Source organism: Streptopelia decaocto (genome assembly GCF_964273445.1).
Source record: "Streptopelia decaocto genome assembly, chromosome: 7".
Lineage (NCBI taxonomy): Eukaryota > Metazoa > Chordata > Aves > Columbiformes > Columbidae > Streptopelia > Streptopelia decaocto.
Window position 1 is genome coordinate 24,825,218 of NC_138661.1, and position 22,448 is coordinate 24,847,665.

General features: G+C 52.9%; 1 protein-coding gene across 1 annotated transcript; it reads right to left on the reverse strand.

The window, feature by feature from the left end:
- Positions 1 to 1,201: 1,201 nt before the first annotated feature.
- On the reverse strand, positions 1,202 to 7,071 carry BATF (basic leucine zipper ATF-like transcription factor). Its single transcript, XM_082058544.1, has 3 exons — positions 6,481 to 7,071; positions 4,565 to 4,669; positions 1,202 to 1,843 (listed from the first exon to the last, which is right to left on the reverse strand). Exons 1-3 carry the CDS (start codon positions 6,544 to 6,546, stop codon positions 1,637 to 1,639), a joined length of 378 nt encoding a protein of 125 aa, XP_081914670.1. The 5' UTR covers positions 6,547 to 7,071; the 3' UTR covers positions 1,202 to 1,636.
- Positions 7,072 to 22,448: the final 15,377 nt, after the last annotated feature.

Here is a 22,448-nt window from a genome sequence, read left to right on the forward strand (position 1 = left end):
AGGGTGGTGACACCCAGGCCAATGTGTGGTGCTTCCCATGCTGGCAGAGAAGGTGGAGGCAGGAGGTTCACAAGCCTCTTAACAGGCCGTGGCAGGAGAAACTGTTGTGCTACCTGCGCCTCTCCTGAGGACATCTTGCTGAGGCATGGCAGTGTTTGGTTAACATCCCACTAGCATGAACCAGAGAGAGAAAATGGGCACAGCACAGCACATTGCAGACTTTTCCCAACTGCTCTTGGGCTATGATGATGAGTCAAAATCCATCTGGAAATATGCTGCTTCTCTGTGCCTGAAAGAAGGGTATCTACAAATTAGGTCCATTTAGCTCAATTAAAGGCCTGTGTCAGCAACACTGCTTGTGGTCCCCTATGCTAAAAAAATTGCAGCTAATGATCCTTGGAGATGGCAGCAGCACTGAGCCAGCACTAGCAACAGGACCTGCACTAGCAGGTGGGCTTCAGCCTTGTGTATAGAGTGGGGCTGATAGGCAGACTGCTGGCTAGGGGGTGTTACGGTGCAGAGACTGTGTGTAGGGACCAGCTTGTGTTTCCACTAGATCAAACCCAGCAGAACTAATCAACTATTCACTGACCTTCCAGGTTTTATCTGCTTCAATGCATGAGGTGGTGCAGCAACCTTTCGTGGAGTTGTGACTGGTGGGGAAAACAGCGCTGGCTGCAGATACGTGCTTTATAGCGGGGTGCCTAGGGACCAGGGTCCTGCTTCCCCCGCACACTCCAGCACAGCACCACCAACCCCCTCCATGCTGTGATGCTCCTTCTCAGCCACACTGCTGGTCAAGCTGAAGGCCCCACCAGCACCCGCATGGGAGGTGACACGATATGGCACCTGCAACGGGAGCACATGAAGATCTAGCCATTAGCAGCAGGGAGCTGAGGGGGTCAGCAGGGAAGAGACCTGTGAAGCTATGTGGCACATCAGATCATTAGCCAGGTCCAGCCCTGCAGCAAAGAGGGACCCATGTCCCCCAGGGACCTTATCACCTCACAAACCATTGCTTCCTAGACTGCCCAACCCATGCACATGGCCTCCCCTTCTAAATGTGGGGCTCCAGCTGCTGACCCTGGATTAGACACCAGCACATGCAGGGCTGTTCCCTGGACACCAAGCTCTCCCCTCCCATTGTCTGTGTCATCTTGCACCTTAGGAGTGGCTCAGGTCCTATTTTGGAAACAGAGAGTTAAGCATTTTCAATCTTTATTTTACAAAAATAAACCACTTTCACTCTGGTACTCTGTGGCCCCCAATCTTCCCCTCTGCCCCTGCGCCTCTCCCTGGAGCTCTGGCTGTTGCATGCCACAGCCAGCCGCTCACGGAGGCTGCTGGTGCTGCACACTCCTGCAAGCATCCCCAGGCAAGCACCAGGGAAGTGGGTTGGTGCCCTTTTGTGGATGTCTTCTCTTCCCAGGATGCAAGCTGGCAACTGCCTGAAGATGCCTCCTGGTGGCTCTGCCATTTCTGCACAGGGAGCAAGTCTTAGGCAAGTCACTCAGAGTACACACTTTGAGAAGGGGTGTCCATCTGTTTGTCTCTTTCCCTTGGATGGAAAAGCAAGCCCCACAAAGTTGCTTCTTGCCATCAGCGGAGCCGGCAGGCTGCCATCCTGCTGACTGGCTCAGTGCTGGAAGCGTGGGGAGCTGATGTGGGGCTGGTGGAAGGAGTGTGTGGCATAAAGCACTTCTGGAGGTGGCGGAGGGGATGTCAGGATGGAGCAGAGTGGTTCGTGGGAGCTCAGCATCGAGGCAAAGTGCTTCATCTCCTCCGTCAGCTGCTTGATCTCCCGGCGCAGGGCAGCATTCTGCCTCTCCAGGTCTTCACTCTCCTGAGAAGACAAAACCACAGGGGCTTCCTCAGCTCAGTAGCCACAGGGATGAGCTGGGGACATGGAGGTCGCAGTCCCGCGCCTCTCTGCCCCGCAGAGTTTCCAGAATTACATATTTCCGGTAAATTCAGCACAGAACCACGCCTGGGCAAACCCCCTCACCAGGCCGTGTGCAGGCGCGATGCTGGTGGCCCCAGCCACACTCCCTGGCCCCAGCTTACGAGAAGTGACGATGGCGATGGCACGCTCCCGCCCAGGCTTTCTCACTCCCTCTCACACACACATGCCGCCGGCCGCTTCCCGGGCTGCCTGGCCGGCTGGGGGAGGGCGCGCTGAATAACCGCCGTCTTTAACCAGAAAACCACCTGCCACAGGAAACCTGTCATTGCCCTGGAAAGAAAAGACTCACTGCTTCCTGCTAGCAGCCGGGGAAACCAGCGGCACGGTGGGGAGGAGGGGGAGATGCTTGAGTCAGAAGAAAAGAGAAACCGAGGCCTCAGAAGAGCTGAATTAATACTGTTATTAATGAGAATAACAACAAACGTCTTAATAATGATGCTCAGCATTGTCTCAATAATCCCAAGAGCATTGCAGCCTTTGCTACCTCTACTGCTGCTGAAGTGCAGCCAGCTCCAGGCTGGAGCATCCCAGGCACCAAACAACCATGGATCCAGCAGCCTTGGCAGGACCGGAGCAGGGAGAGAGGATGTGGTAGCAGGCTCTGCAAACTCAACTGAGACAGCTAAAGTGGGACCCAGCACTCTGAGGTCCTGGAAAGCTGCACCACCACCTCAGCAAAGCAAACCTGTCACCCCTCTGCTGCCACACTGACTGCTGACAGTGCCCGCTCTCTGCGCACAGGTTGAAACGCACTCAGCAGTTACAGAGGCTGTCACAGGAGGAGCTCGCACAGCAAACGAACATCTCTCAGATGTGACTAAATGCTTTGGAAATCTTGACTGACGTCGAGCTCAGGAGCTGACGGGAATCACCCAGGGGCTGGGAGCCCCAGCCTCCCCGTGACTCATCCCCCTCAGAACACCTACAAAGCCCTGGGGTAGATGGAGCTGCCGGCTCCTTTCATACTACCATAGCTCAAGCTGAGACATACTCTTCTGGGCAGAACCGTGTCAGAGAAGCAAAGTCCCTAACACAGAGCCAACCAAAGAGCACCCAGGAAATGAACCCAGGAGCAGAGGAGATCACTGTCCACCACAAATTGTAAAAACATTAACAAAAATTCACATCCATCCTCTGCTTGCCTCCCTGCATTTCTCTAGCTGTCTGCCAGGATACTTTGTCTGAACCAAACTGGTCCCCCCTGCTCCTGTCCCCATGGGAAGGCAAGGAGTTTGTGCTATCAGTGCTAGCTGAGCAGTAGTAATCTCGTAAGCAAGTGGTTTGTCGTCTGCCCTAAGACCACATTCTTCTTGGTGCACAGCTAGGCAGTATTTTCCTGGAGAGGGATCAAAGCCCATATCCACCTCTAGGATTACCTTGGAGAGTGCACTGACCCCAAGGAAAGGGTTTCTCTTCAACTCCTCAGGCACAGTTGCCCAGAGTCACTGCTGCTGACAGACATAATGCAATCAGCCTAGAGCTATGTCAGGTCTAGAAAGATCACCAGCTACTGAGAAAAGAGTGAAATCACTGCCTTAAACCCAGCTCCAACCATGGACTGAGTGGACTATGTAAGGAGAAAGGTTCAGGACCAGCTTCTCAAGAATTCTTTCCAAAAATTAGGATCCAGGGGCATATGAAGACCTCTAAGTCAAAGGATTTTTTTTTTAACATGAGCCCAACTACCACTTTTCAAAGGGCAGCCAAGCCCAGCACAGGGATAAAAATGGTCTCTGCCCACTGCAGGCTGTGTGCTCTGCACCCTGACTGCCAGTGGCCCAAAACACATGGGTCTGCACTTAGCAACATGCAAAATGCAAAGGAGCCCAGTGCCTGTGCTTGAACACTGACCACACACTCCTGTCCAAACACACACAGCCAGAAGTGACTGTCCCTCCTGAAAAGCAGATGCCTGGATCTTCACACTGGGAAGAGCCACAGAGGTGCCTGCAGTGCCACAGAAGGAGAGTGGGAGAGCAGCGTGAAACCAAAGGAGGGAAAATCTGTGCTAAATAACAGGAAAAGCCTCCAGGTACTCTTCAGTGTCCAGATGTAGAAAGGGATACAGTAGCTATGATAGAGACATTTAAAAATATTAGAAATGTTTTAATATTTATTTATCTACACTGTGTAGTGTCTCAGGGAACAGACCAGAGGAGATGGCACATCTGGCTCCACATTACACCGTCATCCATACCAATTAATACAAAGTGCTACATCTCAGAAAAGCCTTGTACGCTGTTGCACTACTGTGTAAGTGATGGCATGAAGCACAAGCCCAGGGAAAGCCAGTGCAGGTGAGCCTGAGCTTTCAAAGAGCTTCTGACTGAGCTAGTCATAAGAGGTTAGGAAAGGAAATCAGTACTGTCAGAGTGAGAGATAAAAGTGGACTCAAAACTAGCTGCAAAACTAAGTGCTTCAGCGGCAGTCATCCTGGGCTGTGTGCTCTCGCTGCAAGCGCTGACTCCTATCTCCTGCCCTGTCCTCACTTTTCCTGTCCTGCCCCAACTGAGCACCTCTGCTCTGAATACCCAGGGTAAAAGTATGTTGTCCCTTATGTGAGCCCTCTGCACCAGAGATAGGAAGGGTGGGAGTGCTCACCAAGTGCAGCGTGTCTGCTTTCTGCGTCTGCCTCAGGCGGCTCTTCTGGGCAGCAATGCGATTCTTCTCCCTCCTCTGGACTTTCCTCATGTCATCAGAAGAGTCCTAGGGAAACACAAGACATGGGAATGACTGGGGCATCCCTTCCATTGCCCTGGTCCTGCCAAGCAGGAGATGGGGAAGGGAGACACAGCGAATAATACCACTGAAACACAGAACATGGGACACCACACACCCTCAGCATCAGGATAAAGCCCTGCCCCAGGGATGTCTAATGATGTTGGTATCTCAGTTGCCAGGAGGGGCAAGTTTGATACCCCTGGACATCTCATTTCCCGGCACAGCCAGATAAAGACCATGCTCCCTTCACCAAGACACAGGCCTGAGATACAGCTTGAGGGACCAGGATAAGGACCTCTCTCCCCAAGAGAAACAATTTGAATTTGTCGTACAGTAAACCTTTCCCTTCCCTGTCTCTCCATGGGGATATGGCACTGAAGTCATTCCAGGTCCTTGGCTAAACCATCCTTCCAGAGATTCATCCTGTGTTTCCCTGTAGGTCCCACTCTCTCTCCATCACCATTCTCCATAAGGCTTTATTTGTTGCAGACCAATGTGGTTCCTGCTTTGTTTAACTAGAGACACTCAGAGCTTTTGTTTTGGTTTGTTTTTTTTTTCCCAAATCTCATTTGCTCCAGCACCCTGGTCTCTGTGCTTGCTCTTTTCTGGAGTCCCTTGGTAGCAATGCCAACTGCAGCACTCCCAAGCCCCTTGGGCAGGCGAGAGCACAGGGCTCCAGGCTCCAGGTCACCAGCTTCATGCAGCAGCCGTTCTCTGCTGAGATCTGGTCTGCTGCTGCCTTCTGACAGTTGAAACCGTCACACAGACTCTTTCATCTTCTATTTTCATATTTCACTGCCTCTTTGTGGACTCGCTAACATTCACACCACTGCTTCTCCACAGGACTACAAGACTCAGCCACAAATGTTATCTTCCCAGCCCATCAGTCTGTCCACATCCTCTCCCTCCTCCACTCCACTCCACCCTTTTCTTTTCTTTGAACTTAACTGTTTTATCATTGCCTTCAATACCCTACACCTATTTTAGATACAGCAGTTCCTATGTCCTGCAGCAAGTCCAGTTCCTGTCCCTTGGCAACCCCTGTGCTTTATCCCATTCCCTATCAGGATGTCTCCCAAAGCCCAAAATCATCTGCTGCAATCATCCCCAAGGTTTCTGAGCAAAGTCTCTGTTACTTGCCTTTGTTGCCAGCCCTAGAGAAATGACAAATGACAGATATAATAAAGCTTAGCCAGAAAAGGCAGTGGAAATACCTTGGACTTGTATCAGTATCTTTCCAGCAAAAGACCTACCATTAAGCTACTCTGTAACAAAACAAAATCCCTCTGTCAAGCATTACTGTGATGAAAAACCTCTGAGGCTGGACAGAAAACAAAGCAGACCTGAAATGGCAGGACGTTTTTGGGAGCCAAGTGCTGTCTCGGCAGCAGGAAGCCACCGGGCTGCCCCAGCCGCGCCGGTCCATGGCGAGGAGGTGAACGCTCGGGCTCCTCACCAGAGCATCGACTCTCACACCAAAGCTCCTGCCTGCTGCCCGCCCAGTGTGTATCGCAGGGCCCACCGTGCTCAGGGGTCCCGGCCCCCCAGTTGCCCCTGGCACAGCCCTAGGGAACCGGCCCTCCTCTCTCCACCTGTACCCAGCTTGGTGGCTGGGGCTCCTGCCAGGGCTCCCGGCTCAGCGCCACATCTCTCTCCTCATAGCAGTTCCTAGAAAGCCCCACCACAGCGCGCCGTGAAAACAGCAGCGGTGGGTGCCAGCCTTCATCCTGCCCACCCATGGCCCACCCCGAAGGGCTCTCCAGTGGGGGAGAGCTGGGGAAGGGTCCCTGCTTTACCTGCTTGCTGGGAGGGGGAGACTGGCTGAAGCTGCTGGAGTCGCTGCTGTCAGAGCTGTGGGGCATGGCTCCCGTCTCTGGCTCCCAGGGCCTCTTCAGCTTCCTTCGTGCTCTTGGCGTGCCGGCCTTCTGCCTCGCTTCCCTGCCTCCTGCCCTCCTCTGGCCCCGCTGAGGTGGCGCTTGGCTTCCCGGCTCTCGGCCGTCCCGGAGGCACACTGTCCTCCTGCCACTTTCTCTGTCTCTCCTCTCCGAGCCTCTGCACCTTCCCTTTAGGTCTCGGCCTCCTGTGGTTTCTCAGAACCTCGGGGATGTAAGCTGAAAGTCACATGGCCGGAAACTTTAAGGCGAAGAAGAAAAGTTACAGAAGAAGAAAAAAAAAAAAAAAAGAAAAGAAAAGAAAAGAAAAAAAAAGCACATCTGGGAAAAATGAGCTTCAAAATAGCCTGAAAAACCCCCAAAAAACACCTTCAGGCAGTTGAAAAACAGTGAGTTGGGTTTTCTCTGAGACAAACAGCAGAGATGGAAAGGAAGAAAAGCCCCGTCCCTGGCTGTGAAACCTGGACCCTCAAAGGAGGGCAGTGCGGAGGAGGTGCTGCTGGGACACCCAGAAATTCCAGGGGCACCGCATGCCGTGACAGCCCCGCACAAGCAGGACATTGGTCCAGCCCCGGGCAGCCTCTGCCACCCCAGCCCAGCCAGGGAAATTCCCAGGCAGCCACCCACCTCCCCACAACCCACACACCCCCTCCTGCCGCCCCGACACTGCTGACGTGGGTCCCAGGGAGGGGACGGGTCCCCTCAGCAGGTGTCACGTAAATGCTGTTTGTGCAGATGGGTCGCATGTTTACAATGAAGCATGAGTCCCACCTAGGAAGAAAGGCTTGGGATCATAGCACATTTGGACTGCGTTTGGTAGGACTGGTATTTTCTATAAGGCAAAAGCTTTCTAGCACTCTAAAACATTCACTAGTGCCTCACCACTGGCCTGTAAGGGGAATATCAACACTGGCACACAAATTAAAGTGCTGTAAACATAACAATCTGTGGATCCAGAATCTAAACCTGAGACTAATTCTCACTTCGAGCCATGGTATGCGCTTGACTACAGCCCAGGGGACATGGGACCGTCATGCAGGGTCCTGACTCGCTGCCTGTTCCCTGATCACCCCCTCTCACCACAGCTGGCAGTAGACTATGTGGGACAGGGCTATAGAGAGACAGGAGTGTTATGGCACACTGGAAGTTGTTTCCTTGCTGTTCCCTCTCTACCAGCACCCAGCTTGGACCTGTCCCATGCAGAGAGCAGCAAAGTTGCTTTGTATCCCCTTGTTTGTCCCCTGGTCTGTGCTGTGTGGGACTAATAGCATCCTTAGTGTGAGCCTCAGTAGACTGAAGATGTGCGAGCAGCCCCTGGGACAGCAGTGCTTCAGGATTGTCCGCAAGGTACCCCATGCTAGCAGCTCTGGAGGTGACAGTGCAAGGGCAGAGAGTGCCAAAGCAGGAGCCATAAGCTTTTTGATCTGCTCATGTCACCAGAACCAGTGGGATGAACCAGGGCCACATACCAACAGGCTCTCCATCCGCAGACAGGAGCACGTGTTTTCAGAGCGGCTGAGTTCTCGCATGTGCCATGAGCAGCAGATACAGAGCAGGCATGAACGCATCCATAGTAACCCACTCCTGTGCAAAGCAGTGATTCCCAGTTCCCACTTACTGGTTCTCACTGCATATTGGTGTTTTGGTTGAGTTTCTCCCACCTCAAACAGGAGCAGTGAGCAAGTCTCAGCAGCAGGGCAGCAGCAAGGGCACTTGAGATGTGGCTGTCATGAGGGCAAAAGTATGGGCATCTTTGAGTTTGCAGCCTTATCACAGCACAAAAAGCACATGCACAGAGCAGTGCATGCTTGGACCACAGTGCAGGCTTGTGTGGGCATTGCTGGCATTTCTTCCCAGCCTTGCCACTCAAGAACACACAAGGAAAAATATCCTTGCTGCATTATCGGGCAAATAAGCAGAATTATCTCCTTTTGTATCCGCGCGCTCAAGCTGCCTGTGATGTTAATGAATTTCTGTCACTTACAAGCCACAAAATAGCATTCTGTAAATGAGACTGTTCCAGCAGGAAGGCGGGTAGAACCTTCACAGCACTCCCCCAGGCTGGGCAGGACCTGTGTTGCCCCGTGCTGTTCCTCCGGAGACAGCTGAAATCCCCTGGTCCAGAGCAGCAGAAACCACCAGCGTGGCCCCACCAGCGTCTGCTCCCAGCTCTCCTAGTCCTGCCCTTGCACCTCCTGCATGCATAACATGGGGAGCTGGTATCCTGCTGTCCCTCCCCAGGCTCTCCCCCTCTTCTGCTCTCAGGGAAGCCTCAGGAGCCAGCCTCCTGGTCTCTGTGCTTGATTTAGGTGACTAAATTTGCACTGTGAATAACATCCCCTGACTTTCTCTCTGGGATCACTCAGGTTTCTTGATCTTAATCACAGTAGCTGTAAAATCGCTGTCAGTGGCACCGGATGAACTCGCAAGTGTTAGGTTACTGCTATATTGGCAGTTTGATGGGGCAGGGATAATTCCAGATGTTTTTAGAGGAAGGATGGGGCCATCCAGTTCTGTGTTTGTCCCCTCTGAATAACAGCAGGTGCTGCTGAAGGAAGCCCTGTTCTCTCCAGGACAGCACAGCTGCAGGAACTCTGGAGGCCGGGCTTACCATGATCTTGACTGCCAGAGAAATGGTTTGAAAGTAGCAAGATGCAGCTCAGCAAGAACAAATGCAAATGCAAAGCAAAGTGTGATGTAGGTAGAAGAACTGGGGAATAACCAACCAGGCAGCAGAATGTCAGGGAAAAATCTGGGGGCTGCAGAGCATCGTAAACAGCAGCCTTGTAGCAGTGTGGAGGTGTCACAGAGGGCCAGGTATTGGCCTGGGGTGCTGGGTGCAAGTCAGAGGAGGTGACTGCCCCGTGCTGCCTGTGCAGGGCCAGGCACATTCAAAGTCCCAGGTCTGGAAGTGAAAAGGCCCAGAAGAAAACAATACAAAGGACAAACACACAGAAATCTTGCGCTAAGAAAAAGGAGTAAAGAAGTTTGGTCCATTTAGCCTAGAAAAGAGAAGTCTTGGGGGCGGGAAGTGGGTGGGGAGGAAGGAGCAGTCTTTGATATGCTGTAATGGAAAGGCTGGTCAGCTGTCTACTGTGCCGCCACCGCAGGGTAAAAAGCACCAGGCTTCAACTGCAGCAGGAAAAGTTTGGGTCTGAAGTTCAAAGCAAGATGAGGTTAGGAAGACCTTGGGATGTGTAGTTCAGGAAAGTTATTCAAGCCCCTTCATATAAAGCGGCTTGGAACAAACCTCTGTCGGAAGGAATCCAGGCTGAATCCTGCCTCTGTAAGATGGGTTTGGGTTATGTTCCCAGGTTTTAAAAAAGGATTTTTTTTTTTTTTAAAAAAAGCTACTAAGATGGGCTTCTCAGAGCCCAGAGAGCACATGGGGCATTTCTCAAGCTTAACTACAGCCATTCCCTTTGCCTCCAGAGCCCAGAAATGTCCCTAAATCCCACCTGTGCTATTAGTAGCAGCTTCCTCAGCACTGGTGCTTGCTAGAGTTTCCTTATGAACCTGCTGCTCCAGCCCTCTTACTTGCTGCAGGCTTACAGCAGCAACGTTCAAAATGCATCTTAACCCATCCATCACACACATCTCGTTTGCATGACCATTCAGTGCATAATGCTATTTAAAAATCCAGCCAAGAGCAGCTACCAACTTCAGCCTCCTGTAAACCACTGAGGCTGTTTCTGCTTCACACGTAGCATTTTATGCAAATAATTTCTTACAATATTTGGACACTTGCAACAATTTTCTTTTCATTCCCCGTGTGAGTTTGAAGACTTGTGTGGGATTAGGTGCTGATAAGAGATGTTAAGCAAATGGTGGTGTTGAACAAACTCCTTGCACTCTACCAGACAAGTTTCTGCCTTGCCCCACTCTGTCAGCACGTGTTGGTCCTGACTGCGATGTGGGCAGCTTTCCCAGCTGTGGGATGGCTTATCTCCACCAGCAGGGCTATTTCATCTCAGCTGAGCTGAGTGTGAGAGTGAGGTTGTGTCAGGAGAGTTCAAGTGTAGTCCTACCAAATTCATCCCACTTAGCAGAGAGCCAATGCCTATCACAGGAACACTTCCAGTCCTTGCTTGTCACAACCTGCCAATGTACAGGAAACAGGGACTTTACACCCCAAATGTCTGATAAATGACAAGGGCTGTACGTCAAGTACACGGAAGTATGGAAATCCCAGAATTAGCTCCCTTAAGCATGCTGCATTTACACGCTCATGCCATGTAACATGCTGTGCTCTATAACTGTGTGATGCACAGAGGGTTCTTCCCTGGGATGGCTGCATTACCTTCATTGCTGTCCTGTGCTCAGAGCTTGCTCAACATCCTGCTTTTCCTTTTCTTTGTAGTGCTCATCACTTCAGCACTGAGTGCTTCAGGGATATTAATGAAGCTGTTTTCTCAGCCCCCTTTTCAGGTGTGAGGGTGGAGTTATCCCTATTTAACATTTGCAAAACAAGAGACAAAGACAGATTTAGGTTATAAATACTGATTTGTTTTGGACATACAGTTTGAATGAACTAGGATTTGATTTTTCAGTGTTTTGGCTCTATATAGCACTTTATTTAACCAAACTCCAACTCCTAATGTCTGTAACTGAAGCTGCAAACTTTAGGCACTTCTGTAAATCAGCCCTGCAAATGAGGAAGATGCAGCTGCTCCTGTGAAAGCTCTTGCTTGTGTGGCTCGTGGACACACAGAGTAACTCTGAGGCAGGAGCAGACACAGACCCAGCTCTCCAGGGAGGCACCAAGTGTTTACCCAGCAGGTCCTCCTTTCTTTCTGCAGGAGTTTCCCTGCACTGCTAAGAGAGGAGGCAGCCTGGCTGACCAGCTCATCATTTCTCTGGCCAAGGTCCAGCAGAAGAGGTGGCAATCCAGGGCAAAATGCAGGAGGTGATGATATGCACAAGGCAGCTGAAGCTATGCTGCCCAGGCAAACCCATATCTGGCAATTTCTAGTTTTTCAGTAATTGACTTTGCCACTTTTATGGGGTCTTTTTGAATGTCATTTGTAATGCTTTTTATGTCTCTTTTAAAAGAAGGAAACAATAGAAAGGAAACGGCAAATGTGCTGCCTTCCAGATATGGACATAGAGCTCCAGATAGTTGGGGTCCATCTGACCCTGCTGGAGGAGGAGAGCAAGCCTGGCCAGAGCCTCCCAGCTGAAGGGTTGGCAGGAGGTTGTCAGGGTCTCACCCTCAACACTTACGGGAGTTTGACATAATTTTAGTTCATCCCAGGCTACTGAAGAGGTGAACGTCTTGTTCTCCTGTCCTGTACATATTGACTAGTTGGGTAATTAGTTGAGCAACCTCTGATCTGTTCCTGGCAAGGATTTAGCAGCTCATGAGCAAGTACTCAGATGTGCACTTACATGACTCTCCAGGTCAGCAGATCCCGAATCCTGGAAGAGTATATCCATTTAAGGCCAAATTTTCACTTCTGACTTCACAGGCCTCGTCTAGCTTCCGGGATCTGGTCAGAAATGGACCAGACCACCCAGACGTGCTGGATACATACGTGCGTGGGGCACCAAAAAGGCTCAGCTGCCAGACACCCTCCCCCTCACCCCGTCAACCAGGGCTCCTTTGCTTCCGCCGCCTGGGGCCGAGCCCACTGGCTGAACTATCCAAGCGCATGGACGGGGCGCGCAGAGGTGCAGATGTTGTCTGACGGTTTGACTCATCTCGGTGGGAGTCTCATTCAGTGGTGATGGGGAAGGCCCAAAGAGGAAGGGCAGTGACCCGTTTAACCAGAAGGGCTGATCCACCCAGGGGTAGACTTACCAGTGCTGCTAAGGGCCCAAAGCCCCAGCTTCCATCATGCTGCCCAGCGCGTGCATTTCCAGGTTACACAAGAGAGGAGAAACGCGTGGCTGTCCAGCCCTGCGCGGTGGCAGCAGGACCCAGCCTTGGGCCTCTGCTAGTGCTGCAGCAAATCCAACCACAGCAGCCAAGCAGCAAAATCTGTGCTCCCAGGGGATGACCACAGCCTGAGCGGCATTTGATGTTCACTGGGCACTGGTTGCAAACATGCCACATGGCATGGGGGTGGAGGGTGAACACATTGCTTGTCTCTTAGATTAATATATGATTCTTGAACATATTATATGGCTGCTCCATGACTCCATTCAGAGGAAAATGTTCTTCAACACCACCCATCACCATAAGACATGTTCAAGCCTCCCAAGGATTGAGTCCAGTTTAATAAGGGCATGTTCTTGCAGCTAGACTCTGAGACACACATCTCAGCAGGAGATGACTGTGCTGTGAACAGCACTGATGCTAGTACTGTACTCCCACTCCAATGGGATCTGCTTCACTTTTGGCTTAGGGTGGGGAGTATACACTGGTTCACTCTTCCTCCCACCCCATTTGGTGGGCACAAGTGCTTCTCAAACCCTTCCGTGCACACAGTGTGGTTGGAGGAGGTGTTCAACACAAGTAGCTGTGTAGATGGGTGCATGTGCAGTGAGCTTGTGGCCAGGATGCGCGTGGTGCTCGTACAAGCGGTGCTGGAGCACAGCGCGTTGGAGGCAGCATGGGAGAGGACAAGCAGCATGGAGCAGAGCAGCTGTGAAGGAGAGGGCAGGGGAGTTGTGCAGAAGGAACACTGGCACCTGTACAAGTAGCCTGGACCAGAAGTACTGCACTGGCAGAGCTATCAAAACACACACAAATGGATGTAAGCTGCATCTGTCCAGGCACTGCATTGGCACCAGCTGGCACTGCATTGGCACCGGCTGGCACAGCTGCCAGTGGACATGCACAGCTCTCACCTGTGGCAGCAATCGGGAAAAAGCCCGTCCCAGAGTGGGCTGCTGGGGGAGGCAACGGCAAAGCTGAGCCCCTGCCCCACGCCTGGTCTGTCCCGCGGAGCCCCTGGCCGCCTCAGAGCTCCTCAAGGCCTTTTTGAGAGAAAGATGAGGAGGGAGGCTCATGGTGCACCACCTGGACACAGGGAGGACATCCTTAGTGCTGGCTATTTCAGAGGCCTTGTGAACCCCCACGAATTTCCCAGGGAGCTGAGAGCAGCAGGCAGAGGGAGGGAGTGGGACAGTTTCAGATGACCACCGACCCTGTGCTTTCTGCCTTTGCATTTTGCTGGCCCAGTGTGACAGAGGTTCTCCTTAACCAGACTCCCAGGGAATGGCTGTGTTTCCTATGGCTTTGGCAGTGGCTGCCAGCACCAGTGCCTGTACACAGCTGACCTGCAGGCTCTCAGTGTTACATCATCCTCAACAGTGCTTTGCAGGTGGGACAAGGGAGAAGTGCTGCACCCTAAGCTGTGCCAGCAGTGATGCTGCAAGGCCCTGGCTTGAAGAGCCAGTCCTCCTGCCGTCACTAACAATTGCCAACACTGGCTTCAAAGAAGGGATGTAAAAAAGACAGAAACTCCTTCCTGCCCTTCTTTACCTGAACCCCAAGGCAGGCGCCTGAGACCTGTGCCATCTTCTATCTTTTCTAGGCCAAACTTTTTTTATTTGGGTTTTCAGTATCCTTGTTTTTCATATTAATATCTGATCCCTTGTGAGCCCTCTGAAACTGTTGGCCAACAGGGCATCTTGTCCACCTGCACAAACCAGTTTGCTGGCTCTGTGAGAAGTGTGTCAATTTACCAGTTTGAAATGAGTTGTCTTTCCATTTCTTTGAACATATTGTGAGGGGGTGAGCAGAGGAACAGACTTATCTCTAAGCCAGGCATTGCTCTGCACATCTCTGTCATGCGGCATTTCACTAGTTTCCGCTCTAAGCTAGTGGGACTTTTAGTCTCCACATAGGGAAATTTTCCTGCTGCCCTGATTTAGGTCAGCACCCATCTTTGGATGTCTCCTGTTTTCACAGTGAGGCAACTAGGAGGAAACACAGCACCCCAGGAAAGCTGCCCCACAGCCATCTATGATTCCATCACAGTTATAAAGGATGGATGTACTCTTCTCCAGCCCATTCCTCATGCAGCCTTCCTCCTTTCCCCACTGCTGCACGGTGAGCAGCACCCATCGGGTAGCTCTACAATGAATCCAGAGCACAGTCTTGAACCCATTGGCACTCTCATCTAAACTGACTAGATGCCAGCTGGTGTATATGGCGGGGAGAAATGCTGAGGTGCTGCTACCCCAGCATACGAACCCCGCCACCAAGCAGCCCCAGCCTTTGCAGCCACAGCGGTGAAGAAGTGTGCCCCAAAGCCCTGCCAGAATGAAACTCCATGTCACACATGAGGCAGCCTGGTGAGGTACATTGGCAGCTTGCACTGCTCCTAAAACTTGTGCACGAGACAGAGACCCGCAGGTGTCCGCGGGCAGTGGAGCGCGTGCCTGCAGCCACATGTAAGTAAGCTCTGCACCTCTCCCTCGCAGACACAGCGAAGACCTCGCGCCTGCACCCAGGGGAGTTTGTTTGAACCAGTGAGTTTGGTTTTGCTGGCAGCATGGAGTGCCATTGTTCTGGCCCATCACACAGCGCTGCCATCGTCCTGCCTGCTCACATGGCAGTGCCAGTGTGCACCAGCACCTTGACTAGCTTAACCACTCATCTGTTGGCTGGAGATGCCGAATGAATCAGGTCACTTTGCTTACAGGGAAGGTCTGCACAGCAGAAAAGGGCTGCCTTACTCGGCAAACCTCTACGTAATGCAGCAATGACTCTGCCTGGCACCCACGGAGTTTGCCTCTGTCAGAGAAGCTGGTCACCCACGTACAAAGGGGCACTTGCCAATACACACACATTAGCTCTCACACAAATCGCCTGTTGCTAACTGCCCGGTCACCAGGTGTTCAGCATTACCTTGCTGTCAGTAGCCATTTTATCCTTAACCAGAAACTACATGTTAGACAGCCTAAAGGCTCCACTGGATTCAGGAGCCCACAGGCCTGTGGCAAAGCCTGGCTGCCTGCTTCCTCTGGATGAGCCCTGGCCATTTCAGCACAAGCAGGTGTCCAGAAAATCCCACCAGCCTGGAGGATGCTGCTGGAATTGGGGCCATGGCAAAGCATCTGCAGGAACTGCAGTGTCAGGAGTCAGGACTTCCCCTGACGGTGCTGCAGATGACAACTCAGCAAGTTCATTCTGCAGAAACCAGATAACATCAGCACAAGGTGGTGGTTACTGGCAAAGGATCCTGTTCCTGAAGCTTCATCTGAGACATGACAGGCTGCAGTGAAACCGCGCTGTTACATAGACCCAAACTCTACTCTTGCTAAGACCCACGTGGGCTTCTGGAAGTAACTTCTTGCTGGTATTTCCTAGGAGCTCCAGCTCACAGTGCTGAGAGCCAGACCTGGAAAAGCTCATCAGCTTGATAAAACAGGGCCTTTGTTGTCTAGCAGAGTCCCTTGACCTGGACAGGGATGTGAAGCTGCCGGTCCTACTCACACTGACCCACCTCCTGCCTTGAATTATGAGTTTTTCTTCCTCTCCAGGAGCTAACCTTTCCCAAAACCCCATGGCACCTTGCTCACACTCTGTGCATGGACAGCGGGACACAGGGCTGGAGAGAGCAAAGCCATTCCTTTGCTGATGGGGAACTGAGAGCCTCTCTGCACAGAAACATTCAGAATGGCTAACCTATATTAAGCTTGGAAGCAACTGAAGTGCAACAAAGCCCTTGACAGATGCTCTTATTCAGAATTAAAGTGGTCTTGGTACAACTGGGCTCACTCCCTCCCCCTTAAGCAGGCTTTGCCCACAAACTGTGTATCACCATGGGCACTCATACCCACTGCCTGCTCTGCTAATTGAACCCCCTGGGCTGCAGTGCACTTGAGTCAGTCACTCTGCTTAAAAAAGCCAAGTCAAAGTAAACCCACTTTAACACAGCATCAGGGCATTTGGTGGAGGGTTTTGCACCACCACATTATCCCACTGCTTTAACTAATTCGGATTAACTTCTTGCACGCCCTGACAAACAACCCAAAGTCTCAGTGACACAAAGCTCTCTCATCCCACAATGACACACTGCATCTGCAGCCAGGCTCTGACCCAAACTCAGCCCCAGGCAATTCCCAAGCTGCAGAACCCGGGTTTGGCCTGTGCAAGCTGCTCTTTGCCTCCCTGCCAGGGCAGCTCCAGCCCCAGCGCCCCCTTTGCTTTCTCCCCAGTGTGTGTGGTGAGGAGCTGAAATGTGCCTGCGCTGGGCAGGACACCCAGCTGCGTGCAGGCAGAGCCACCAAGGCTGCCGTGGGTGCCAAGGCTCAGGGAGGCATTGCAGGCACTGGCTGTACCTGGAATTAAAACCCAGTCGCAGGGGGGGACACAGCCCAAGCCGGTAGCTGCTCCCAGGCCTCTGCTCCAGGGGTTCAGCCCCAGAGAAAAGGCAAACCCCAGCCACACTGTCACGGGTGCCAGCCCTTCCCAGTGGCCCTGCCCAGTGAGAGTCAGTGAGACCTCCCAGCAGCAGGAAAGGGCTTTTCCTGGGACAGAAAGGGCCAGTGGCAGAGCCACTGACAATGAGTTCCCTGCTGATGGGGCTGGCAGAACCTCTAACAGCACCCACCCTGCCTGCACCCACGTCTCAGCTGGGAAATGCCCCTGGCCACCCCATCAGCCACACAGTGCAATGAGGCTCATGCCCTTAACCAGGGACAAGTGACGTCCTCCAGCTCTGCCCTGCAGGGCAGTTTCCCCAACCCAGTGGGAGCACGGTGCCTCCAGAGGGGCAGGGAATGCCCACGGTCCCATTCCCACAGCTGGTGCCTGCCTCCCACTGGCTCACACTTACGCTTCAATTGCCAGCAACCAGTCATCACAAATAAGCAAAAAATGCACAAAAACATGGGGGGGGCTAGGTGATATTTTCAGGCTCGGGGAAGTGGTGGTTGGTTTTTTCTTACTCCTCTGTGACCATCCTGGCAGTGCAGGAGTTTTCCCTGGCTCCAGTCCTGCTGCCCAGCCACGGGCTGTGCCAATGCCAGCACCGCAGTCTGGTACCCATGGTGATCAAAGCAGTTTCCGTGTCTCTTGGTAAATATCAAGGCTGGGGATTTCTGGGGCTTGTTTTCCAGCAAGTTGAGTAGAAGAACCAATAAGGACAAAGATAAATTAATACCTGCTGCCCTTGGCTCAAAATGAAACAAGAGAGGCAGGTCACTGGCAAAGGTTAGTTAACACCGCTTACCGCAGTGTCATGGAGTCGCCCTCGGGCCCTGCTGAAAAGGGCCCAGGAGGCAGTTTTTCAAGCACAAAGTGAGAACGATACTATGAAAAACTGCAAAGTAATGGCCTCCAAACATCCTTCGGCTGTGGCCAGCTATGGGCTGGGGGAAGCTGGATGCCCTTGGCAGCACAAATGGGCTGGCACTTGCAGGAGGGCAGGTGCAGCAGGTGAGCAGAAGGTGAGGAAAGGAAGGGAGCTATGACCAATCTTTGGGTAGCATGATGGGCTGCTCAGCCATACTGGGATGACCTGGTTGCAAGAGAGAAAGGTGAGGAGATGGCAAAACTGGGTGGGGAAACTGGGTTCCTACTGCCCACAGACCCTGCAACTTGCCAGGAGCCCAGTGAGAAGAAGAGAGTCAGACACGCAGTGTGGAGCACTCACACCAATCTACAGTAGCTGGACCTCCAGCCTATCACCCCAATGCTGTCTCAGGTCTGGTGCTTTGGGGCAAAGTGCCACCTACCTTTCCCTGGGGGAGAAGCAGTGAGAGTGGCTTTGTAGAGGGAACTGGGGGTAGTATGCGAAGGACACGAGGGAGCTGGGACAGGCATCTAAGTAATGTAAATGTGATGAGGCTCATCTGCTTGGGCTTCAGGAAAAATGTGGTATCGTGCCCTGGGGAAAGCTCCTGCCTGAATTTGTGAGTATAGGAAGGAGCACAAGGGTTATGACCTGAAAGTGGGTCTCAAAACAGGAGATGGGCATGTGCTGGAAGGGAGCTGCTGGCAACCTGGGTATTACTGCTGGGGGTCCTGGTTGTCGAGCCACCTCAGGTATCTTGCAAGCAGAGGGACCTGTGGGTGAAATGGCCATGAAGCACCAGCAACACTGAGCAAGCTCATGTCTCTGACAAGAACCATCTGACACCATGGAACAGCACAATGAACCACAGAATCAGTTTGGGTTGGGTGGGACTCCCCAGCCATTGGCAGAGCCATCTCCCACTAGATGAGGTTGCTCAAAGCCCCATCCATCCACACTTTGAACACCTCCAGGGACAGGGCATCCACAACTTCTCTGCACAGCCTGTTTTATGACCCTCATCCTAAAAAGTTTCTTCCTTACAACCAATCTAAACCCACCCTCTTTCAGTTTAAAACTGTTGCCTTTCGTCCTGTCACTACAGGTCCTCGTAGAAGTTTCCTTCCTGTCTTTCTCATAAGCTCCCTTCAGATATTGCAAGGCTACAATAAAGTCTGCTCAGAGCCTTCTCCAGGCTGAACAACTCCAGCTCTCCCAGCCTTTCTTCATAGGAGAGGTGCTCCAGCCTGCTGTCCGTTCTCGGGCGTCTCCTCCAGACCCACTGGAACAGGTCCACGTCCTGTGCCGGGACCCCCGGAGTGGGAGCAGAGCTCCAGGAGGGCTCTCACAACGCAGCGGTTACACAAAGCCGACGCTCCGGGACAGGCACCCGGACTCGCTGGCGGCGGCTCAGCCGCAGAAGGGCCGGGAGGCAGCCTGGCTGCTGCCCGGCACCGAGGAGCACCGGGCAGGTCCTGCCGCGGCGTCCCGGCCCCACCGCTCCCGCGGCCGCGCAGCTCCTCCTGCCGGCGGGCCGGGCTCCCGCACCGGCGCGGCTCCCGCCTGCCTCCGCCTCCTCCTGCCCCGGCGGAGCGCACGGGCTGCCCTGCCGGGGCCCGGAGGGAGGAACGGGGCCGGGGGGGGGGCAACACCGACCGTGGGGCGGTTTAAAGGGGTCCACGCAAGCAGAGAATGAGGAGAGTACGGTGGCCCCGGGAGAGAGCGACACGGGAGAGCAGAGGGAAGAGGGAGGAGGGAGCTCGGCCGCAGGTTGCTGCTCCTTGCGCTTCTCTGGTCCCCAGTACGTGAGCACTGCAGCCGCCCAGCCATGGTGTCACGAAAACCTAGTTCCAGCCACCTCGTGTGCAGCTTTCTGTGAGCACAAGCGAGCCTCAGGCTGGACCAGCCAGCGAGTAAGATGAGGTTTGCGTGCCAGCAGCTGCAGTAGGGCTGCGATCCTCCAGGCTCCTGTGCCAGTTGCCAGCAACTGCGGAAATCACCTAAAACCAGCTACGAGAGGATCCACAGGGTGGGTGGTGGGTGGGTGTGTCCACCCATCGGGGCTAGGGATTCAGCCTGACGACTGGCTGGACTGAGGGACATGGGCTGGTAGCAGCCTCATGTCCATCAGGCCATCAGCTCCAGCACTGCTGGCACCAAGCCATGTTCCAGAAAAACATGATACCATCAGCTCTGTTCTTGCATCCAGCACAGGATGTGTGGGTGTGGGGTGACCAGGAGGTGGCTCCCTGACGTTTGAGAAGTGTCCCTTGTGTTTGCCAAGCAAATTCACAGTCCCCTTGCACAAAGGGGACTCAGGTGGGAGGACATTGCCACAGGTACAACCATTACTCTTTGGGTTTGGGAGAACTGTTCTGGCATGGACCAACATGGGCTGTGCCTGGCATGTGCCCACTGCTCCTGCCCATGCCCAGGAGATACCACTGTAATGCACCACCCTGAGAGGTGTCCAGCAAAACCGTCTGTCCTGCAGCAATATTCGTACCTCTGCTAAGGAGTGGCTGGAGAGGACACATGGTACTAGAGTCAAGAACATCAAATAGCCCATCTCCTACAGGGACCAGGAGGGGTTTTCAGCCCCAGGCTGTGCAGAGATGAAGTCTTTTCCATTCAATACTCACAAGCTGTGGCTTACAGGGCAGAGGCCCAAACCCTCTGCTTTAATTTAATTGGGTCACAGCCTAACCAAGTACCCCAAACAAAAATGCCCTAAACTGAGTCGTAAACCCCTTGGTACTGACTAGAATGGAGCAAAAGGCTGGCTGAAGGATATACAGGAGACCAGGCAAAAACCTTTCTGAGCACTGCCACAGCTCAGGGAGCTCCTGCCTGAGCCTGGCCAGAGTAGCTGAGCATTAAATCGATGTAGATCCATCACTCTGCTGCTGCTGCCTTTGCTAGCTGCTTCCAGCTGAATTAGATTGAAAAGGCAATTTATATTTCTCTTTCAAGTCAACTGTTTCCATACCAGGAAGTTTTACTGGAGTGTGGCCACTTGCCAGAGAGGGGCCATCACGTGCACCCACGGCCCCGCCAGTGCTGCTCGAAGGTGTGTGGCAAGTGCCTGAGAGTCCTCTCATGTGGACATGAGTGCACAGGCTCTCCATGTGAGCAAACCCTGTGGCTGGACCATCTGATGTCTCACAGGGAGCTCCTGCTGACCACCAAAGAGGAAACTGATACTTGCAGGAGCCTGGAAATTCATTACCATGTACTCCCTGCAGAGGGAAATAAAGTCCTGAAAAGATAAGCAGGCCCAGAAAAGGCTCTGTGTCCTTTGAGAAGAGCTGGATGAGAGGCATGGAGTGTCTCAGAAGTATGAAGATTGGCTCCTGACAGCAACTGAGAAATGAGTCAGGTCTGAGCCACTGCTACAGGGTCTGGGCAGAAGGAAGCACAGAGGGACAGCTGCCCAGCTTCAAGGCCTGCATGGCAGGTGGTGGCAGCCTGGCCAGGCAATGCTTTTCTCCACCAGTTTTGTTTCAGATCCTGTTTTTGCACATCCCTCTAGAGCACCTCAGTCAACAAATCCTCCCAAGACAAAACCTTTGCCTGTAGCAGATCCAACATGCTTCAAACTAAATAAGGCAGGTAGCAGAACTTTGGGAGGTCCCAAAGACAGAAGTTATGGAAAGAGAAGGGAAATCCAGGAAGAAATTATGAGACAGGGAAAGGACTAATGACAGATGTCCCTGGAGCTGTTGTTACTTTTAGGTCAAGTTCATCCTCTCCTCAACATCCTCTCCTCAACACTGCTTCAGTGCTCCTGGCTGGAGTGTGCATTTGTACCAGATGCTGAAAGCTTCTTTCACTTGCAGTTTGCATCAAAATAGCCTCATCCACACTGGTAATGGGTAGGACACCAACTGGGAGAAGACTGGGTGCAGCACTGCTCCGCTGAGACAACCCTCAGTGGTGCCCATGAGTGAGATGGGGTCTGCCCCCGTCCAGACCAAGGCACCTTCACACTGCCTTCATGTCTAAGAGCCACAAACACAGCAATCATGTCAGGGCTTGGTTATTCATAAGAGGATGCTAACTCTTTCCATCCTAGGATCTGAAGCACATCCGACTGATTATCTCCCCAGCCTCCACACCCCTGTCCTCAGCACTGACCGAAGCCCAGGGCAAGTTTTAGGAGACTTCCCTGCATGTCAGTTAGAGGAAAGGCTAGGACCCAGGAGAGACCCAAAGGAACTGTTCCCCACCTCCTTCCATGAAAGAATCACCACCACAAGGACATTGTGCCAGCTCCCACACCTCTTTCTCATCCCTGAAATGAGTTCAAGAACTTGTATTCAGGTCTGAAACAAGAAGGATCAGCTAAGGATGAGATGGTCTCCCTCTCTCACACCTCTGCCTTTCCACCCAGCAAGCCCTGCCCTGCTGCCCTCTCCAGTGCTGCACTGAGCTACTTCTTGCTTGGCAATGATCAGAGCTGCCTCCGAGGTTTCCAGCTTCTGCAGCGTGAATTCCCCCGGCCCATTACTGCTCACACAGAGAATCACTAAAAACAGGTCTGGGATCAGCTCCACTGTCCCACTCAGCCAGGAACACACCTGGCACAGTCAGACCTAGCACATGCTGCCATAGTGCTGAGCTCCGGCCAGAGCCCACAATGGCCTGGCCTGGACAGAGCACAGGAGGACGGTGTACGTA